The 19994-nt window shown below is 49.9% G+C and overlaps 2 protein-coding genes across 4 annotated transcripts in view; both read left to right on the top strand.

Annotated features, from left to right (window-relative positions):
* The window catches only part of LOC309803717 (putative palmitoyltransferase ZDHHC11B), a 23378-nt gene extending 18591 nt beyond the window's left edge, over positions 1–4787 (top strand). For 2 of the 3 annotated variants that reach the window (XM_082620333.1, XM_082620337.1), the window contains one exon: positions 687–721. The gene's annotated coding sequence lies outside the window, so the exon portion shown is untranslated. Of the gene's footprint in view, positions 1–686; positions 722–3636 lie in introns of those variants that run through there. The other variant, XM_082620335.1, reaches the window with a different exon arrangement.
* Positions 1853–12552, top strand: LOC309803718 (uncharacterized protein). Its single transcript, XM_082620338.1, has 5 exons — positions 1853–3700; positions 5637–5671; positions 6539–6641; positions 9797–9869; positions 11676–12552. Exons 1-5 carry the CDS (start codon positions 3638–3640, stop codon positions 12095–12097), a joined length of 696 nt encoding a protein of 231 aa, XP_082476464.1. The 5' UTR covers positions 1853–3637; the 3' UTR covers positions 12098–12552.
* The last annotated feature ends 7442 nt before the right edge of the window (positions 12553–19994 follow it).

Genomic DNA, 19994 nt, shown 5'->3' on the forward strand with positions numbered 1-19994 from the left:
TGGACTTCATCCAAATTTAAAATATTTGCCCTTCAAAAGTCACCACTACAAAAATAAAGATATAAGTCACAGACTGGAATAAATACTTCCAAACCATATACTTGTATCCAGAATATAAAGAATTTTCAAAACTCAATTATAAGAAAAGTGACCCAGTTTTTTAAATGGGCAAAAGACTTGAACAAACTGCCCCAAAAAGGATATATGGGTGGCAAATATGCACACGAAAAGATGGTCAACATCATTAGGCATTAGGGGAATGAAAATTAAAACTAAAATAAGACCCCACTACACATGAATCAGAATGGCTAAAATTAAAAAGGCTAACAATACCAAGTGTTGGTGAACCTGTAGATGTCTTAATACATGGAAAGGAAAATGAGAATTTAAAGTGACACCACTTTGGAAAGTAGTTTGGCAGTTTCTTTAAAACTTAAATATATTCTTATCATTTGACCCAGCAATCCCATTCCTGACTAGGAGAAATGAAGCCACCTCTGTACATGTAACCTGGGTTGGGAGGAAAGATACTATCCCACCAGTGAGATCCTTTCCCAGGCCTCAGAAGCCCCTGAGACACCATTGCTTGAAATCAACTATAACAAACTTGAATTTTCTGAACAAATAACCTCAACATCGACAATTTCTTCCTTTACAATTTTACTGATTTTTATTTATTCTCACAGCAACCAGTTGCCAGCCTGAGTTCACCTGTACAGAGGTAGGTTAGATGCTTACTGGAGTTGTTGTATCTATCTGAAAAATAGCTATATTCTCTTCTTAACTCAAATTACTTTGAAAAATAATTCATCTGTGATGGAATATTTTTAAATAATGTGTAACACAATGGAAGCTAAAATTGTTTCACCTAAGATTACTAACAATTATAGCCATTCATGTCTCTCATTTTTACTTATCTTACTTGCAAAAACTACAGTAATTCTTCTCGCCCTTCTTTACAACTACTCTCCGAACTAATACACAAAAACAAGACAAGGCTCTTTACTTTCCGTGCCAGTGGGAGAACGTGGGCTCCGCTGAGTCCGAATGTCCCTTTGACGGCCTCTACTAACGTTAGGGTTCAATTAAGCCCCCAACAGTCAGGCTGACTCATGTTGAGTCGCTGTTGAGTCAGTTAGATGCTAAGGTAAGTGACACTCTGCCCCAGGAGCACTGCACACACGCACATGACCTCTTCACCTTCAGAATCACAAAAGCAGACCATGGCCCATTATAAAGGTCATCATCCAGGGTAAGAACACATTTTAAGAGTACACGCTGTCTCCGTGATGAAATTGTATGCAGTCATGAAAAGTCATCTTCTCACAGAAGGTGGAGAAACAGGGAATTTACTTGCAATGTTATGGTGGGTGTTTTCATTTACTAGGGCTGCCACAGCAAAATACCACAAAACAAGCAGCTTAAACATTAGAAACAGGTCTCACTGTTCTGGAGGCTGGAAGTCTGAAATCAAGTGTTGGCAGGGTGGGTTGGGATCTGAGGGTGGGGGGATCTGTTCCAGGCCTGGCTCCTTGGCTTGTAGACGGTGATCTTCTCCCTGTGTCTCTTCACATCATCTTCCCTCTATGCCTGTCTCTGTGCACAAATTTCCCCTTTTTACAAGGCCACCACGGGTATTGGATGCTTCTTCCCAGCACCACTGCTCCATGTGGAAGCACAGGGAAGCCTCGATTCATCTCTCCTCAGTGGAAAAGGGGCCAGAAGTGCAGCCCCCACCCTTCTGGAGGGACGTGCTGGGAGCTGGGGATGGGGAGTGCTGGGGCTGTGCCCCTGTGGGTCACTCTCTCTCCATCCTGCATCCAGCAGAGCTGAGAGGTTCCCTGGACCAGGAAAGGGGAGCTTAGAAGAAATGCACCACTAGGCAGTTTCTCAGATGCTGAGAGTTACTTAGATTTTTGCTCAGTCTAACAGTCAGCCAGTAAATACAATTTAGTGTAAAAAGATCATTCTCTTTCAAACAACCCAAGAAATTTTCTTCTAAATTGACTTCCTGAGAAATCTGACTGGCAAGACTATCATGTAAATCCAAGTCATTATGAATTTCACTTTACAGCATCATCTAACCATGACCCTTTAAGTAAAATCTGAGAACGTTTCTCTTTTATCCCTTTCTGGTAAGAATGATAGAAACTTAACTGGAACCAGGATGGTAAACTTTCACCTCAGAACAATTGTTTTCAGATTTCCAAATCAATGCATATTTATTATAGGAAATTTGGAAATACAAAATTCCCAGTATAAAAACAAAAGACACTCAGCGTCCCCCACCCGCCAATAACTACTGCTGGAATTTTGATTTGTATCTTTTAAGTCTTCCCTTCTAATAATTTTTCTGTGCATTGTATACATAATGTTTTATTTTATAAAATAATGATCATATACAATTCCTTAGGAGCCTCATGTATTGTGAAGTTCATTCTGTTAAAAGAAAAAAATCAAGACTTTTTCTCCTACCTTGGGCATGTGTCATATTCATCTTTACCATCTTGATTCTTTTTCTTTTCCAATCCAGCCTCTCCTCCTCCAACTGGAAAAGGAGCTAGCATTGTTTAATGAAAGGGTTAATGATGGGTAACATGTGATACAAGTACAATATAAGTTACATTGTAACTTATGTACAATAAGTTGAGATGAGATGGGAAATAAATTACCAGTAGTCTTTTGTGTGGCAGAAAATGTTGCTAGGGTAACATAGTCGTTTGGATCCAGTTGAGGAAATCTGCACTTTTGATGGCCATTCCCAGCCTCACCCCTACGGCTGACCCTGTTAGAGCAGGTCGGATCTCGGTTCACAGAGACCAGGGGAAATACGTAAGTCACGTGACACCTGCCAGGGGAAGAAATGCGCCCCATACGTGCCCGTGGATGTGACGGTGTTCTGTGGGCAAGTTGCCACGGAGAACCTCACGGAGGACTTTACACAGTGTCTCTTACTCTAGCAGCGGTTGTCGTACCAACTTCTAAAGAGTATTTCTTCTGGACTGTTTATCTGTTACGGAATGTTACATGGATGGGATGAGGATGTGAACAAGGAATAAGATCTTACATGTGAAGACGCACATCAACACTTGCTGTCTCATGGTTTCCTTGGGGCAGAAACCTGGTCGAGTGAAACTGGGTCTCTTCTCTGCACCCCACAGACAGCAACCGTGTGCCCCCAGGTTTCGTTCATCCCTGGAGGTTCTGGGGGAGAATCCACTTCCAAGCCCACTGGGGACAGTGACAGAATTCACTTCTCACCTTTTCTCGTCCCCCTGAATCGCAAGTTAGCAATGGCAGTTTAAGTCCTTCTTACGTTCAAATCTCTCTGAATTATTCTTCCTGGGTTCTCCGTTTTTAGAGGCTCAGATGATTACACTGGGCCCACGTGGCTAATTCAACACGATGCTTTTGTGTTCGTTTTAGGTCTAGTGCAACGAATCCTCACAAACTAAGGGGCTTGAAAGAGGAGGCATTTGTTCTCTCTCAGCGTCAGAGGCCCGACCCCAGGGCTCAGCAGAGCTGCTCTCTCTCTGAGCCTTGTATGGTCGCGCAGCCTCTCACAGCCCATTCTGAGCCCCCAAAAGTCCACATTTGCTGATATGTGTCCTTTCTTCCTTCTGTATGTCCCACCAGCATGAAGCTCACAGAGCTGGACTCCACCATCAGCAACCTAGGCGAGAGCTCCTCGGGGCTGCAGGTAAGCACGGCGCGGGGCCAGGGGCCAGGCTCAGGGACCCGGGGGAGGACCGCACAGCGCAGGAGTTGCCTGTTTGACTCGCTTGTTTTAAACATTTATAGTGTTTCTGGGGCTGCTACTCTAACGGAATGTTCCTACGTCCATTCTTACATCCAGACGGGCATCTAGATCTTGTGTTAGGCAAAGTTTTCTTTTATACGATGCCAAAAGCACTGTCTATGAAAGAGAACAGTGGCATGCGTGTACCTGGCGAGATGATCGCATCTCACGTCGTCACCTTGTGTGTGAGAGACAGAACCTTGAGATCTAGTCTCAGCAAATTCCAAGGACAGTCACCAGGATGCACGTTAGATCATAAGGTTTATTTTAGAAGGTCTTCCTTTGGGTAAACCTATTAATAAACTTTTGGTCCCAGGAATTGCACTCCTGAGAATGAAAATAGACTCTAAGCCTTCCCGGGTTCAACCCAGTTCTGCCGGTTACCTGGGCGGGGAGCCCTGTGCATGTCTACTCCTGTGCAGACCTCTAAGTTTATTGATGATGACTGCAGAGATGTTTCACTAGCACAGTACCCAACACTTGGGAGCACGCAACTGTTTCTTACCATTAACTTGAAGATCCAATCGTAAATGTGGACAAAGCTCTATTGCAAAGATGTTCACCATAACATTGTTTACAATAATGAAAAATCTGAAATAATCTAAAAATCCAAATTCAGGTGAATGATTAAGTAAAATGGGATGAATATCCAGTCCTGACAGATGATGGGCCAATTGAAAATTCTGGCTTTGAAGATGAAATAATAAAGTTGAATGCTTCTGATGTAATAGGTGGGGAAAAGCAGTATATAAAATTACATATATGGCATGTTTGCAACTGTATAAAACAAAAACCAAATCCTATAAATAGGGAAAAAAAGATTGACAGAAAATGCATGAAAATGCATTAGGATGATTGAACTCTGGGTAACTTTTAGTTTTCTTTTTCTATTTTCCAAAGTGTTATCTGCGGTTGCATGATTTTTGAGTAAAAATACATGAAATATTTCATTTTTTAGGTTAAAAAAGGAAGAAAAAAAAGTGATACATTGGACATCATCAAAGCTTAGGGTTAGGGTTAGATTCGAACAAACTCTTTACCAAAAGGGATCAATGGACAGCGAATAAGCACCTGAGAAGAGGCTCAGTGTCACTAGACACCGAGGAAATACAAATCAGAACTGCAATAAGGTATCACCACACACCCGCCAGCGTGGCTGTAAGCGAAAAGTTCACTGATACCAAGAGTAGTGAAGAGGCAGGAGGTGGAGGCCTGTGCCCTGCGGGTGAGATGTGGATGACAGGCCAGGCCAGCAGCACCTGGAGCCAAATACATGCTTGCATGTGACCCAGCCGCCCCACTCCCGTCCTCACCAAACAGGAGTGAAAACACGTGCACGTGTGGCAGTGTATTTCTCTGCTTGGGCTGCAGAGGCCAGGCAGCCCAAACTACACGTTTATTTTCTTACAATTCCGGAGGCTAGAAGTCTGCAGTCAGGGCGTGGTCAAGGTTGGAGCATCTCTCCTTGGCCATCACACGGCCTTCATCCTAATCTCCTCCTCATGTGAGGAGACCAGGCACAGTGGACTAGGATGCACCCTAATGACCTCATTCCACATTAATTGCTGCTCTAAAGGCCCTATTTCCAAATGCAGTCACAAAGTCACGAGGGGCTAGGACTTCAACATAGAAATGGAGGGGATGCAATTCAGGCCAGAACCCGAGGACTGGGGGTAGGGTACCACCCACCAGAGATCCTTCCCTGGACCTGGGAGCCCCTGAGGTACCCTTACTCAAAGTCCACTGATGATGGACTTGATTTTGTGTAAGATAAGCTCCATGTCGAGGGCTTCTTTTTTAACTTGATGAATCATCATTTACTCCTTTCCCCCCACAGGAACTGGATGCCAACCTGAGTTCATCCACAGTGGGGTAAGTCTGTGAGCTTTTCTCCCTGACAATGGGCTGTATACTCCTCTTAACGCAGATTCCTGAGGAGGGTGGTTTATCTGTGATGGGGTATTTGAAGGAAGACATAATAGAAAATACAATTATTCAGGTAACTCTCTGACACTGTCACCCACGGCTGTCCCCCAGCCTGGAAAGTCCTGAGTTCTCCCTGTCACCTTCTTTACAACTTACACCTGAGCTAATGGACACATACGAGTCATGCTTGTTTGATTTCTCTGTGAACATGTAGGACGCCCTTCCGATGGTTTCCAATAGTGTCCTCCTGACGCAGGCCTGAGTCCAGTGGGCGCTGAGTCTGTTCGCCTTCCAGGAACACGGGCCAGCCCACTGCCCACCTCCCTGCCTCAAGGGCAGGAAGTGGCCCTTTACAAAGGCCCCGACCCAGTTTCAAGCACACGTGTTAAAGCGTATGCTCTGTCCCCTGGCAAAACTGTGTGTGGCCACGAGAGCCTGATATCTTAGAATAGCGTGTAACAATGGACACACTCACAACTTGACAGTAAGTAAATTACTCTTTATTCACTTACTCAGCAACAGGGAGAGTGTTAAATAAAAAGCTACTTTTACAAAACATTTCCTATGTTGTAAGCATTTGGAGATTGCACCCTTACCCTCCAAGCTCAATCACTTTCATCTGGTGTCATTTAATACAATTTAAAATAAAAATTAAAAGGAACAAGTCATTTACTTGAATCTCACACCACACACACACACACACATGCACGCACATGCTCGCACACCTCTCCAGCCCTCAGACACTGCACGTGGTCTCCTTCCGTGTCCCCCACATGCCAACCCCCGCCTCCCTGCTGCTTCTGTTTCCCACAGCTCCAGCAGAGTGAAGTGGAAGGGGTTCCTGCTGCCACGGTCCAGGCGCTCAAGTGTGACCCCCCTCAGGACCATGGGCCCAGAGAGCTCCCTGAAACTCCAGGTGAGCCCGGGGGACCGACCTCTGAGCCCCAAGTGCAGAGTGAGGCTCTGTGTAGAAGTCAGGCTCCCCAGACTGAGGTTAGGATGACTGGTTTGCCTGTGACCCAGGAGTGCTGCTCAGGGCAGCCCAGCTGAGTGCAGGGCAGCAGAGAAAGGGGGGGCCAAGGCTGTTCTTGGCCGCGGGATGGTGTGTGTGTGTGTGATAGAAGCAGACGGACCCCAAAACAGAGGCACCACCAGCGGCCCTTGTGGGAGTCCTGATGTCCACAAGCAGCTTTGAAAGACTGTCTAGTACCTTTTCATTTTAGCCTGAAGAATTTGGAGGGGCTGTGTAAACTGTGTTAAGTCTATTGGTGATAGATTCCCTCGGCATTTATTTACCTGAAGATGTCTTGATTTCTCCATCATTCTTAAAAGATACTTTTGTTGTGTATAGAATTCTTGGTTGGCAGGGGTTTTTTTTTTCCTTCGTGACATTATGTCACCCCAATGACTCCTGGCCTCCATGGAATCTGATGAGAAATCACTGTTTATCACAATGAGGATCCCTTGTTTGTGATCAGTTGCTTCTCTCTTGCTGCTTTCAAAATTCTCTCTTTAGGTTCTGAGAATTTGGCTGTAATATCTCAGTGTGGATTGTTTTAGTTTACCTTGCTTGAAGTTTGTTAAGCTTCTTGGATTTGTAGATGCATGTTTTTCATCTTTGGGAAGCTTTCAGTCATTATTTCTTCAGGTATTTTTCTGTTCTCTTCCCCTCTCCCCTCCTCCTGGGACTCCCAAATGTGTATGTTGATACCTTCGATGGTGTCCCACAGGTCCATCAGCCTCTGTCCACTTTCCTTCATTCTTTTTTCTTTACGGTCTTCAGACTGGATAATTTCAGTTTCATCAAGTTTTCTGATCCTTTTTCCTGCCTGCTCAAATATGCTGATCTCCTCCAGTGAATTTTTTATTTCGGTTTTCGTGTTTTTCAGCTCCAGAATTCGTTTAGTGTCTTTTTCTAATTTCTACCTCTTTACTGATATTCTTATCTGTCCGTACACCATTTTCCTGATGTCCTTTACTTCTTTGTCCATGATGTCCTCTGCCGCACTGAGCATTTTTGAGACAGCCGATTCAATATCCTTGACTATTAATTTGAAAGTCTGGGCTTCCTGTTTCTTTGTATGTTTTATAATTTTTTGTTGAGAACTGGATATTCCGAGTATTATAATGTGGTAACTCTGGAAGTCAGATTCGCTCCTCAGGGATTATAGATTTTTGCCTGTTGAAGGTTGGAACTATGTGCTTGTGACTTTTCCAAACTATTTTTGCCAAGTGTGTATTTCTCGTCACTGAAATTTCTCTTCCGTTATCTCTGTGGTCAGCTAGTGACCTGACAAAGACTTTCTTAAATGTCTGGCTGCAAATAGAGGGGAAAGGTTCTGTCCCTTTAAATCTTCCAGAAGGTGGCACTGACGGAAGCTCTTGCTGCCAAGGGGGCCAAAACCAAGGCAGGCACCTGTGCCTGCCCCTCAGGGCAAGGCCAGACCAAGCAAAACACACAACCCCAAACTTGTGGAGTGCATCAGCCAGCTGCTCTGGGAATGAAGGTTCTTCTGCCCAAAGCTGCAGCAGGACTAAAGAACAGAGGGTGGCGGCCTCTCCCTCCCCCCCAAGATGTTACAGTATCTGATCAGTCTCCAAGTGTGAGATGGGTGACTGACAGCTCCTTACAGCATGAGGGTTACCTCAGTGGAGGACAAACGTCTAAAGCTTGCGACTGCACCCCTTTTCCCTAGCAAACCATTGCTGCACTTTTGATACACAACCTTCAACACAGTCATCAGCCACATCCTTCCCCACAAATCTCCATTCCCCAGTCCTCCACTGTTTCACCTACCTGCTTTGTCTGGTTTTTATTTTCATTCCAAAGTAATATTTTGTTTCCCCTTAGTTCCAGTAATTTTTAGATGGTTTGGCAACACCTCACCTCGCCTTTGCTTCCTGGGCATCACTTCCTCTGTGTATTGTTTCTCACACTGCCCTGTCTCTACCAAGATTACTGCTCCAGTGCTTTCATCTGGGGGCAGACACCCCATTGTTGCCTGTGGACTCAGGAAGGTTTGTAGCAGCGATCGTTTGCCTGGCTGCTCGGCCTGCAGTGGTCCCAGCAAGTTATCCATTGGGGGTACCCCCCCACAACCACAGCAGCACCCTGCCCCCCTCACGGTGGATTCCATGAGGGTCTCTCCCACCTTCCACAGCACACTCCTCTGACCATGTCCTTCTGTGCCCATTTGCTTCCTCCTCTTTGGGAGCTGTCTTTTCTGGCCCAGCAAGGGTTTCCCTTCTTGCTTTCCCCTGAGGTTATATCTTTACCCCTTTGTGTATCTATTTATCTATTGACTATAATTTTAAAGTATTGGATCAGGGAAGGGAGACTATAGCGTATTTTAGACATGCTGTTTTGATTTAGAAGTCTCCTAGTGACATGTTTACTTGTAAGTCTTTCCAAAGTTTCAAAGAACAATTTTGCATAGTCGCAGTCTCTGGTTCCTGCCACATTCAGCACTGGAAGTTGAAATGATCACCATCCCTGACCCTTTGGCAAATCTGGCAAGAGCTGTGGTCACCCTTCCTGTTGGCTAGCTGGCAGACATGGGACAATAAAGTCTTCAGTCTGCTGGGCCAGGTTAGCACCAGGGCAAGGAAAAAAATGCCTGTATTCAGATGTGGGTGTAAAACACTAGGGGCTCCCTGGTAGCCAGACCCCAGCACCACAGAGCAGCGAGTTATATGGAGAAGTTGCCAGGTTTGCGATGACTTGTGTGTGCCCCAGGCACCCCCCATTTCTCGTGCTGGGAACCCACACAGGTCTCCTTGGCTTCCATGAGACCCTCACACGCATTAGGCAAAGCACACTTGTCTTTATCCTGATGTACATGCTGGAGAAAAAGCCAACATTCTCCACCAGAAGCAGTGGTGGTTCTAGCCACACACAGAGATGAATGCTCTGAGGCTCTAGAGGTGACCGACTGCCCACATCTCAGAGCTCATCCAGGGGAGAGGCAGGCTTGTCTGTCTCTAAAACATCCTCTTGTCACTACATTTTGTCCCCTTTGGCAGTTTAACAAATACTGCATCATGGATTCCATATTACTTCTCTTTCTGTAGAATGCAAAGGATCAACAAGAAATAAAGCTGCAAATGGAAGGAGACATGGCTGAAAACCAAGGCTCAGCTTCAGGTTAGCTATTTGGCAATTTGGGTCATGTTGAGATCTACCCAAGTGTGATTTTCTACAGAGTTAAATATTTTCTAAGGAAAAAAAAAAAAGGAGAGAGAAATCAGCATGGAAACTCAGGGCTGGGACAGTTGTCTCTGTGATGTGTCCGCAGACAGCTCCTGACATCCCATGTGTTTGCCTTCCCCACTCTGTGCCAAAAAGCAGTCCAAGGGGTGGAGCTGGACCCTGGCCGAAGCACCAGCAGCGAACGTCTGCCCCTGCCTGAGGGCTGGCTCTGGGCGTCCTTCTGTGGCCACCAATCCGAGCTGTGGACCCCAACCAGTGATGGTGGCCAAGCTCATGGTGGCCACAGGGGGCAAGGTCCCACCAGAGAGTCTGGATGGCGACTGGAACAGAAGGTCCAGTGTGCTCCATGGACACTCCAACTTGGCTCCACCACATCCCACCTGCCGGGGTCTCGAGTGATTTCACGCAGTGTCTTCATTGTTTGTGAGTCTTCATCCTCCCAGAGTTTAAAAAAATATTCACCACTCAGCCTTTCACCAACTAACGTTCATGACGATATCGTCTCATGAGTGTGCATCCCGGTAGAGCCCACAGGGCACCTCCTTGAGCTGTTAACTCTTCAGCACGCTCGATGTAGGACTCGGAGACTCTGACTCCTGGAAGGGAGATGGAGGCTGGAAGGGTTAACTGATGTTACGTTATTCCACGTAAGCTGGATTTGAAGGCTCACAAACACAAACATGGCATCAATGAAGCAGGGAGGGGAGAAGAGAGAGGCTGTTCCATGAGCCCGAGTGTGCAGGTTGATTCTGAGGACAGAGGGTGCTCCCGACAAGTGAGCACCATAGGTGTGTGAGGGTGCGCCCACGTGTGGAGGTCCTCCTAAAGGTGATGATGAACCAGCCAGGCGCTGAGGGGTTCTCAGGCTGGGACTGAGGCAGGGAGACCCCTAGAGAGAAGCCCAGGGCACCTGCCAACCCTGGTGACCTTGATCTTCACCGACGTACAGGAGGTAGAAACAGAAGGCCAAGTTCAGAGCCAACTTAACTTTATGGGTTAAGTTGTCCCATAAAACTGGAACCCCAAAATGTGGAGGTGAGCCAGAGGACCCCAATTCTCTAGCCCCAAAGGACATAGGAATAATCAGCCTCAAACCTTGGGGATGTGAGGAAAAGAGAAAACTCATTGCTGACTATTCGGAACACCAGGCTGTCCCTAACTTTGTGAAAGGGGGCTGATCCCCTGAGCCCTCAAGCTGAGAAGTGACATAGAGGGTTAGGGTCATCCTGGGTGCCAGGCGGAGACCCTCTGAGACTCGCCCTTCATTGCTTGCTGCTCCTTCATCAACGACATCACAAAGAGAACTGCACAGAAGGTGAGCAGCTCTCAGTAAAATGACCGACTTCACATGGGGACAGAGCACTGGCGTGAGAATCCACAGAAACTGTAGCAGAAACAGACACAGAGGCCTCGGGACTCATCAGACGAAAACACCAAATAACTATGAGGATTTATTTTGTTTAGAGAACTAAAAGGCAAAGTTCAAAATATCTGAAGAGAACAGAAAACTATTCCTTAATTACCAAACACATTTGAGGAAGGATGAACTAAAACTTACAGAAATGCAAAAGGGCAGGACAAGAGGTGCATAGAGCTGAGCCTGGTCTTTGCTGCAACGGCCGCTCTGTGCCGGGTGGGGCGCCGTGTGCCGTGTGCGGGGCCGTGTGCCTGGGCTCGGAGCCCCCCACCCCTGCACACACCCCTCCGAGGTGCTCACAGGAATGTCTCCTTTTTCTGCAGGAGCCCAGGGACCTGCGCCGACTGAGAGCCCCTTCCAGGGCTCCTTCTCCGCCAGTGTGCTGCCTGTGAAGTCGGTCCCGGAAACGCGCACTCTCCTGTTCCCTCTGCGTGGCCACAGGAAAGACACGTCGTCCCAGAGGCACTGTGACGTCCTCCCCAGCAGCCAGAAGCCCTGGAGCTTGGAGGCCACGGTCTTCTACCTCCCCGGGAGCTGCCAGGAGGAGCCTCATGAGTGGGCAATGGTCAAGAGCCTGCCCGTCATCGAGGAAGAAGAGTATGGGATGAAGGTGACCCCTGTCATCAGTGTGCAGAAGGATTGCAGCCCCAAGGAGGCCACTGAGCCCGGCATCCCCACCAAGGTCACCGTGATCATAGTGAATGAGGTCCCAGAGCCCGAGGACCGGGCTGCCCAGCCTCAATAGAGCAAGCGTGTCCCCCAGGGCCCCAGGACGCCCCTTCCTCCAGAGCTGCTCACACAGCCTGGCCTCATTTCCAATTCTAGGAGGAGACCTGGGTGGGCCCTGCCGTCCACGGCCAGACCCCGCGGTCCACCTTCAGACCCCACACCCTCTGTGAGAGTCAGGAGGGAAGAGGGAGCATGAGCCCCTCTGCTTCTGGCTACGTGGGAAGAGTTTTATGATCTCTGCATTTCACTCACTCTAGAAGCCATATTTTAAAGACTTTCATATTTTTCTAAACACGTCTAAGTGTTATTCCAGAAAGAAAGAGGATTCAAGATGGAGTGGGTGCCATGTTTTTACTCTGTTGACTATTAATGTTTTTAACTGTATGAATTTAAGTAGCTTTTAAGAAAATTCTTCAGAATTCCTTAGTAAGTTTTATAAGAAAAAATAAAAATTAATTTTAATGGCAATAACCTTGAAATCAGTCTTGGTAAATTTTAAGTCCCCGGGTTTCAAGTGGCTGCTTCTGTGAAGGCCTGGCCGCCGCTCCCTGGCCTGCCCACCACACTAGTGCTGGGCTCTGAAGTCCAGTGTGAACCAGGCCTGGTTTGGGCCTCCAGAACTGGCTCCCAAGCCCATTCCCGGGGGCAGCCACCCCAGCCTTGTCCCGGTCACTCCCCTGAATCGGGCCCCCTGCAGGCGGTGACCATCCAGGGCACAGCCTGCCTCACCCGCACGGCCGTGGTCATCCCCACCAGCACGGTCCGAGGCCCTGGGCAGGCTACTGAGCTCCCATTTCCTCCACTGAGCCGCACGCTGATGACGTCCCCTCCTAGAGGGTCAGCCTCCAGGCCGCCTGTGTGGCCCCTCATCGGGAGATCACACGCATGTGTCGTGCGTGATGCAAGGAGCCCCTTGGCCTCACCTGCTCATGACCATGTTCTTCAGTCACAGAGTCCGTTTCCAGCGCCCTCCTCCTGATGGAACGTGTTCTCCCTTGGGGACCACCTAGAAGACCCCCACACGCCCTTGGGCCTCTCCAGGGTGGGGGTGCCCTCCTACAGCCCACCTCCCCCACCGCACACACTTCTCATTCCCATCAACACAGTCGGGGGGCCCTGCCTCCAAGCCGAAGACAGCTGCGCCCTCTCACCTGCGGGAAACCTGGAGCGGCCCCTCCCTGCCCCTGTTTTCCTGCCACCTCCAGCCCTCTCTGCCCTCCCCACAGGGTTTGGGTGTCCCTCTGGGCTGCCAGCAGCACTCTGGCTCCTGCCCCCAGGCCCCCAAGTCTGCAGAGACCTGGTCCCCACAGGACCTGCTAGTGGAACTTCTGTCACCCCAGTTACTTGAAATCGGATTATGGCACCAGGTGGCAGCTCCCCTGGCCCCATGGCATGGGGACCTCCAAGTCCACGTGGGCTCTTGGGACTGAGGGAACCCAGCCGCTCATCTGACCTCAACCTTAAGAAAAGAGGAGCCTCTGGCTTCCAGAGGGGAGGTGGTCTCTGCCTCCCACCCAAGCTCACAAAGAAGATCCAGAAGATCCCCCAAATAGAGAACAGGTTCAGAAGCTGGGTGGCTAGAACGTACTGACAAAAAGCATGCAGGGACTACATGATAGGCGTTAGGGCTATGGCCCTCTGAGTCATGAATATGGACTGAGGACCTAGGACACGAGATATGAAGAAAGGGCTCCCAGGCTGTATGGTGACGTTTTTACTGCAGAACAATAAGCACTTGCTTAAAAACGCATTTTTATTGCGTCCTGCATTGAAGAAAGTGAGGAGACTCTCAAGAAACTAGAGAAAGTGAGCTGGGAGACAAGTAGTGAGCACACAGAAGGGGGGGCTTCTTTGAAACTAGGCCTTGAACCAAGAGCAGGGCTGGGTGCAAGATTCCAGGACTAAATCAGGGACTCCAGCAGAAATAAACTGAAATAAGGCGGCCGAAGTTGAGACCCTAGATTTCTTAGATTTCTAGATTTCAGGGTTTAAGATCAATCAAAATAAGCTCACAATGAAAGATCAGAGAAAACACACCATTGTGAGTGGAAGTCAACAGAAACAGTAGAAGTGGATTTAGGCCCCAGAAACTTGAGATTTGGAATTAGAAAGATGGAATATTCAATAGGGTGCATGAAATATTTAAATATACGAAAATCACAGAAATAAGCAAAAAGAAGATTTTCTTCATGATCAGGAAGATATGTCAAAGATGCAAATAGACTTTTTTTTTTTTTTTTTTTTTTTTTTGCGGTTCGCGGGCCTCTCACTGTTGTGGCCTCTCCCGTTGCAGAGCACAGGCCCCGGACGCACAGGCTCAGCAGCCATGGCTCTCGGGCCCAGCCACTCCACGGCATGTGGGATCCGCCCAGACTGGGGCACGAACCCGCTTCCCCTGCATCGGCAGGCAGACTCTCAACCACTGTGCCACCAGGGAAGCCCTGCAAATAGACTTTTTAGAAATAAATATACTTGTTAAAATAAACGTAACAGGTAAACGAAACATCAGATTAAACATAGTTGAAGAAAGAGTTATTAAACAGGAAAATCATCTGAAGAAATTACTCAGAATGCAGACACAGCAGAGAGGATGAGAGATGGACAGAAAGAAGGGAAGGTTGGCAGAGACAGAGGAAAGATGGGGTCTCAGATGCTAGAGGACAGGAAGACAAGAACGCAGGGAGGGAAGTGTTATAAGGGCTCCCCTGAACTAACAAAGGACATGAAAGTACAGGTACAGGAGGCATAACGTATAACAAGCTGCATAAATAAAAAAGTAACCCACACCTAGACACCTTGGAGAGAAAGGCAGGGCACCAGACCATCTGACCTTGAAAACAACCAGAAAGAGAACGGATCACCTACAGAGAACAGCAGACTTCTGGACAGTAACAACGAAAGGAGGGAAGTGATGTCCACCAAGTGTGACAGAAATGGGTGTCAACCCAGCGGCGTGTACCCAACAGTGCACACTTAGGACAAAGAGCCGAAACACATTCTTAGATAAATAAAAGCTGAGTTCACCACCATCAAAGGAAAACGTGTAACGCAAACATTGGCAGAAGCCACGGGAAAAATGGAGACGTGCTTCCAACACACCCCTCTCGGCTGTGTCAGGCCACCACATTGGAAAGGAAGTAAAAATACAGATGGGACAACACGACGAACAAGCCCGATTTAGGGGGCATCATCAGGACCCTGGACTCGTTTTCTGGAACATGTGGGTTCTGCTCAGGCACACAGGGATTATTTCCCAAAACAAAGCCCGAGCAACCCTCTGGTCACGGGGCGGGTGGGTGAGGGACCTCACCTCTGTCCCCACCTCCGCCCTGTGGGGTGCCGTCTCCTGCTGCCTTACGGGCTCCCCGTGACCACGGAGTTGAGCAGTGGGACTGATGTACACGCTGAGCCTCCCCTGGGTCTTCATGTTTGGGCTTCATCGAGCTTTTTGCACCTCTGGGTTTAGTTTACATCACATTTGGAAACATTTTGGCATTCATTTTTTTTCTAACATCTTTTCTGCACTCCAACCCCAATATTTTCTCCCCTTCTTCAAGAGCTTCAACTAAACATACATTAGGCTGCTTCAAGCTGTCCCACAGGTCACTGATGATTTTTTTTTTTTTTTGGTGGTGCCACACAGCATGTGGGATCTTAACTCCCCAACCAGGGATCAAACCCGTGCCCCCTGCAATGGAAGCACAGAGTCCTAACTAGCAGACCGCCAGGGAAGTCCCTGTGATGATTTTTTTTAATTCTCTTTCATCTCTGTTTCATCTTGGAGAGTCGGCATTGCTACACTTCTCCATGGTCTAACCTGCCAGTAACCCCTTGTGTACTTTATCCCATGCATCGTAGTTTTTACCTCCGTGAATTTAACCGGTAGTGTTGGTATAGTCTTAGAACACGTGGAATACGTTATAATACTGTTTTATTGCCCTGTGTCGGTTCTAGGTCCATTTCAATGGATTCATCTATCTTCTCACTATGGGTCTTATTTTTTTTTTTGCTTCTTTGCACACCTCATAGTTCCCATTGAATGCCAGTGACTGTTAAGGGTACCTTTTGGGTGCTAGATATTTCTGTATTCTTATACAGTAAATTTTCTTGAAGTTTGGTCTGAGATGCAGTTTGGTCCCTCTGCCTTGCTGCTAAGATTTGTAGGCAAGACCAGGGCAGAGCTCGGACTGCGGTCTCCCATCCCCTCTCCAGAGCAATCCCTTTCTTTCCAGGCACCCCAACGCCCAAGAATTGTGAAGTCTTCTTGTTGGCTGGTACACGCGTCACTCATGACCTTGTGTGTGTCAGGCTCTGCCCCCTCTGACATTTGCAGTGGTCCACTCCCAGCCTTGCGGGTGTCCTCACCTAGGTGAGGGGATCAGCACTCGGCTGCACACTCTAGGGGGCTGTGCAGCTCTCTCTGTGCTACTCTGTCCACTTTGGACCTCCCAGTCTCTCCGCTTTGTCCCCTCACCTGGGGAGGCTGCCGGCTCCGCCCGGGTCCTCTCCCTGCACCTGGACGCTATCTAGGACGCCAGCTGGGGCTCCCGTCACTCGGGTCACTGTCCTTTGTCACCTGCTGTCCAGTGCCTTGCACACCATTGCTTCATAGATTTCATCCAGTTTGGGGCTGTTTCACATCTAGTTCCTGTGGTTACTCCATCTTGCCTGGAAGTGGAAGAGTCTGTTCAGTGATAATTTGAGGCATATTGGCTACTGCTGCGCACACACCCATTTTCCTTTGCAAACTCAGGAAATGCAATGACGGGAGCGGAGCCAACTGAACCCACACAGGCTCAGGCAGCTGCTGTTGTCACCGGTGAAGACGTGCCAGGGCCGAGGGGTCGCAGACCCCAACCCCCAGCAGGGACGCGCCCCCGAACAGCAGGAAATGGGGGCGGCGCTTCTCAAGGGCGTGTGTTCACAGAACGCAGGGGGAGGGTGGCTGACCCAGTAGCTACTGCCTTAACAGACTAGGAATCGTGCTGAGATCTCCGTGTGCTAAGAAGGCAGCACAGAAGAAGAGGTTCTCAGTTTAATGAAGTGGGAAAGGCTCGGACTGGGCTGAGGGGCGGACTCTGCTCCCACGGGGCAGCTGACCCCGGCGTGGTTTCCGGGGACACATGGTGCCCCTGTCCCGGGATCCCTTCCAGACGACGAGACACGGTGTCAGGCAGAGCCAGTGACTCCCCTGCAGTGGACGTCTTCTGATGGATTTTCACAGATGCTGGAAGAACAAGCTTATCAAAATGGCTTTGATTTCTGTTAAACTGTTTCGATTTTTATAACCTCTATGACGTGGATGCACATCCACGTCCTCTTGAAGGGACCACAGAAAGCCGCCCTGTTCACACACCCACCTCAAGCCCTGCAGTTTAGAACGCCGTCCGCCGTGACTTCGGGGTGTCCGACTGTCCTACTGTCCTCTGGCCCTCACGCCCGGAGTGCGCAGGCGTTAAACGAACTTGATGGCACATTCAGGAAACCGTGTGCATGCCTGTGCTGGCACCATACGCTCTCAGCCTCATGCAACGTTGGGAAAAAGGAAAAGCCAAGGTAGGCTGCCTCGGGTGGACACAGGGGCACCACCTCGGCCACTATGATCACAGCAACGATGACCAACAGCCCCGGGGAAGAACTCAGAGTCTGTCACTGTGCTCAGAGCCCACGCACCATGTTGCCAGGGTTAGCACCGCAGGTTTGGCATGACCAGAGGTGCAGAAGGATGCGTGGGCAGGAGGGGTCCCCAAAGCCAAGGGGACACACCAGGCCTCCACCCCGAGTTGGTGAGCTGATGCCCCTTGAGACTGTCTTAGAAGCAAAGTTAACAACAGACCCCAGGTCCTGAAAGTCTTATTAGAATAAAAATTAGGGAATCATCTTAAACCATCAGAAATGTATATGGCTTTCTTAAATAAGACTTTATGCCCAGGTTTATGACTGCAAGGATAAGTCTACGAGCCACAAAAGCAGGTTTCCAAGGTGAGTACCAAGCACGTGCTGGTGGTGGGCGCCAGCCCTGCCCCAAGCCTGCTGTGTGTCCTGGGTCAGCTATTCAGCTTCTCTGAGTCCCAGGGGCACCGCCTGAAAATCGGGACAGCGATCAGCGCTGCGCACGCCTAGGACCCCCAGGAGGATCCCGTGCTGGCCCAGGGCTCGGCCGCCACCATCATGAGATTCTTCACAATCTGGAACGAGGGCCCCAAGGTTTCATTTTGACTGGATCCCGCACCTGACGTCGGCGGCCCCGATCGGACATCCACTCCAGGTGGGATGTGCAGCAGGGCAGGGACAGCGTGGGCCACAGAGCGGGCACTGGGCGTCCACGGTCACCGTGCTGGGCTGTGGTGAGGACATTCCTCCCCAGGAGCCATCTGTCTGTCCATCCCGTGCACCTCACCCCGAGGAGGGGGCCCTGCTGGGCACCGACCAGCAGCGAGCAGACAGAGCGGTCCCCAGCTGGCTAAGGCACCCCACCCTGGGCAGCAGCTCCCCAAGGGGCTCAGAGCTGGCTGGAGGTCGTCCCTCCTTCCTTGGCTGCCCGGGGTTATTTTGGCTCCATTGGGTCTAGGCTTCGATGAAGGGCAACTCTTCCCTGGTTGAGCAGCACCAAGCGGGAGTCGCCAAAGCTCTGTCCCCCTGGCGAGATGGATGGGCCGCCTTGTGCCCACCAGTGTCCCCCTGCCGCCTGGGTGAGAGCCTGCACGTGCCCGCGGTCCACGAGCAGCTTCCCACGTGGGGGAACACCGCGTGGCCGAGGATGGAAGCTGCCTGGGCCTCCGAGCATGTGGTCAGGAATGCATTTCAACCAAGAGGACGGACTTCAGGTTTTAAAATAAGGAACACTCTCATGCCTAGTATGTGGAGTTAGGTATATAGCCTGAGGCTCCAGCCATTTCCCGCCCACAGACGCCCTCTGCCTCCCGTCTGGGTGGCCCTCGGTGGGGGGCGCCCAGGGTCCAGAGCCTGAGGTAGCCAGTGGGAGCTAGGGTGGACAAGGCATGGGAAACAGAACGTGCCAGGAAGCCAGGCCAATGAGCTGAGCACCGTCCTGGGGGGAGCACAGAGGTGGTCTCTGTAGATGTAAGTAGGGGCCTCTACAGGAGGGCACCTCGGATTACCCTCGTGGGCCCTAAATCCACGAGAGTGTCCTTAGGAGACAAAGGGAGGAAACAGACACGGGGGAGGAGGCCACGTGAAGTCACAGCCCGAGGTCAGGGTGATGGGGCCACAAGCCCAGGGATGCCTGGAGGCCCCCAAAGCCGGAGAGGCAGGAAGGGTCCCCAGACCCCTGCAGGGAGCACGGCTGCCGACGCCTTGACTTTGGACTGTGAGGGCTTCTGTTGTTTAAGCCGCCAGCATGCAGTCCTTTGCCCCGTGGCCCTGAAAAACCAGCACAGTGTCTTACAAGTACAGATGATTCCGCTCACGGGCGGCCTCCGTGTGGCCACCGTGCAGACGTGCGTGTGCCAGCTCGAGTTGGGTTTTGATAACTGGGGTGTAGACGGAGGCCGTCCCAGTCTTGTCAGTGGACCAAGGGCCAGGGGGCAGTGTCATCCCCCACAAAGGGTGCGCTGGTGCAGCAGCCAGAGCCAGAAGAAGGGTCCTCCGACTCCCACACCAGGATGGAACCTGCCATCCCATCCTATCCTGAAGGGGACTCTCCCAGCTTGGTAAGAGCCCATGTCACTATTCCAGGCGATTTTTTGAGTGTGGCCAGGACTGACCCTATGCTGTGAACTCAAAGCACAATCTCATTCACAGACGACCAGTGGTAGCCTCCAGGAATGGTACAGCCGGCAACCCCGCTGGCTGGCTTCTGGCGCCTGCGCCGTGGGGCGTGGCTCCGTGGGCTGTAGCTCTAGCCACCCCATCGTGGGGGTGGGAGTGCTGGGAGCCCGCCCCGTCCCCCA

Source organism: Mesoplodon mirus (genome assembly GCF_964341445.2).
Source record: "Mesoplodon mirus genome assembly, chromosome: 5".
NCBI classification, from domain to species: domain Eukaryota; kingdom Metazoa; phylum Chordata; class Mammalia; order Artiodactyla; family Ziphiidae; genus Mesoplodon; species Mesoplodon mirus.

Bases quoted from the DNA above. Each gene is read 5' to 3' on its own strand.
- LOC309803718 (XM_082620338.1), top strand. From the start codon at position 3,638: ATGAAGCTCACAGAGCTGGACTCCACCATCAGCAACCTAGGCGAGAGC. The intron at 5,672-6,538 runs GTAAGTCTGTGA...TGTTTCCCACAG, and splicing joins CTGAGTTCATCCACAGTGGG to CTCCAGCAGAGTGAAGTGGA. The intron at 9,870-11,675 runs GTTAGCTATTTG...CTTTTTCTGCAG, and splicing joins AAACCAAGGCTCAGCTTCAG to GAGCCCAGGGACCTGCGCCG.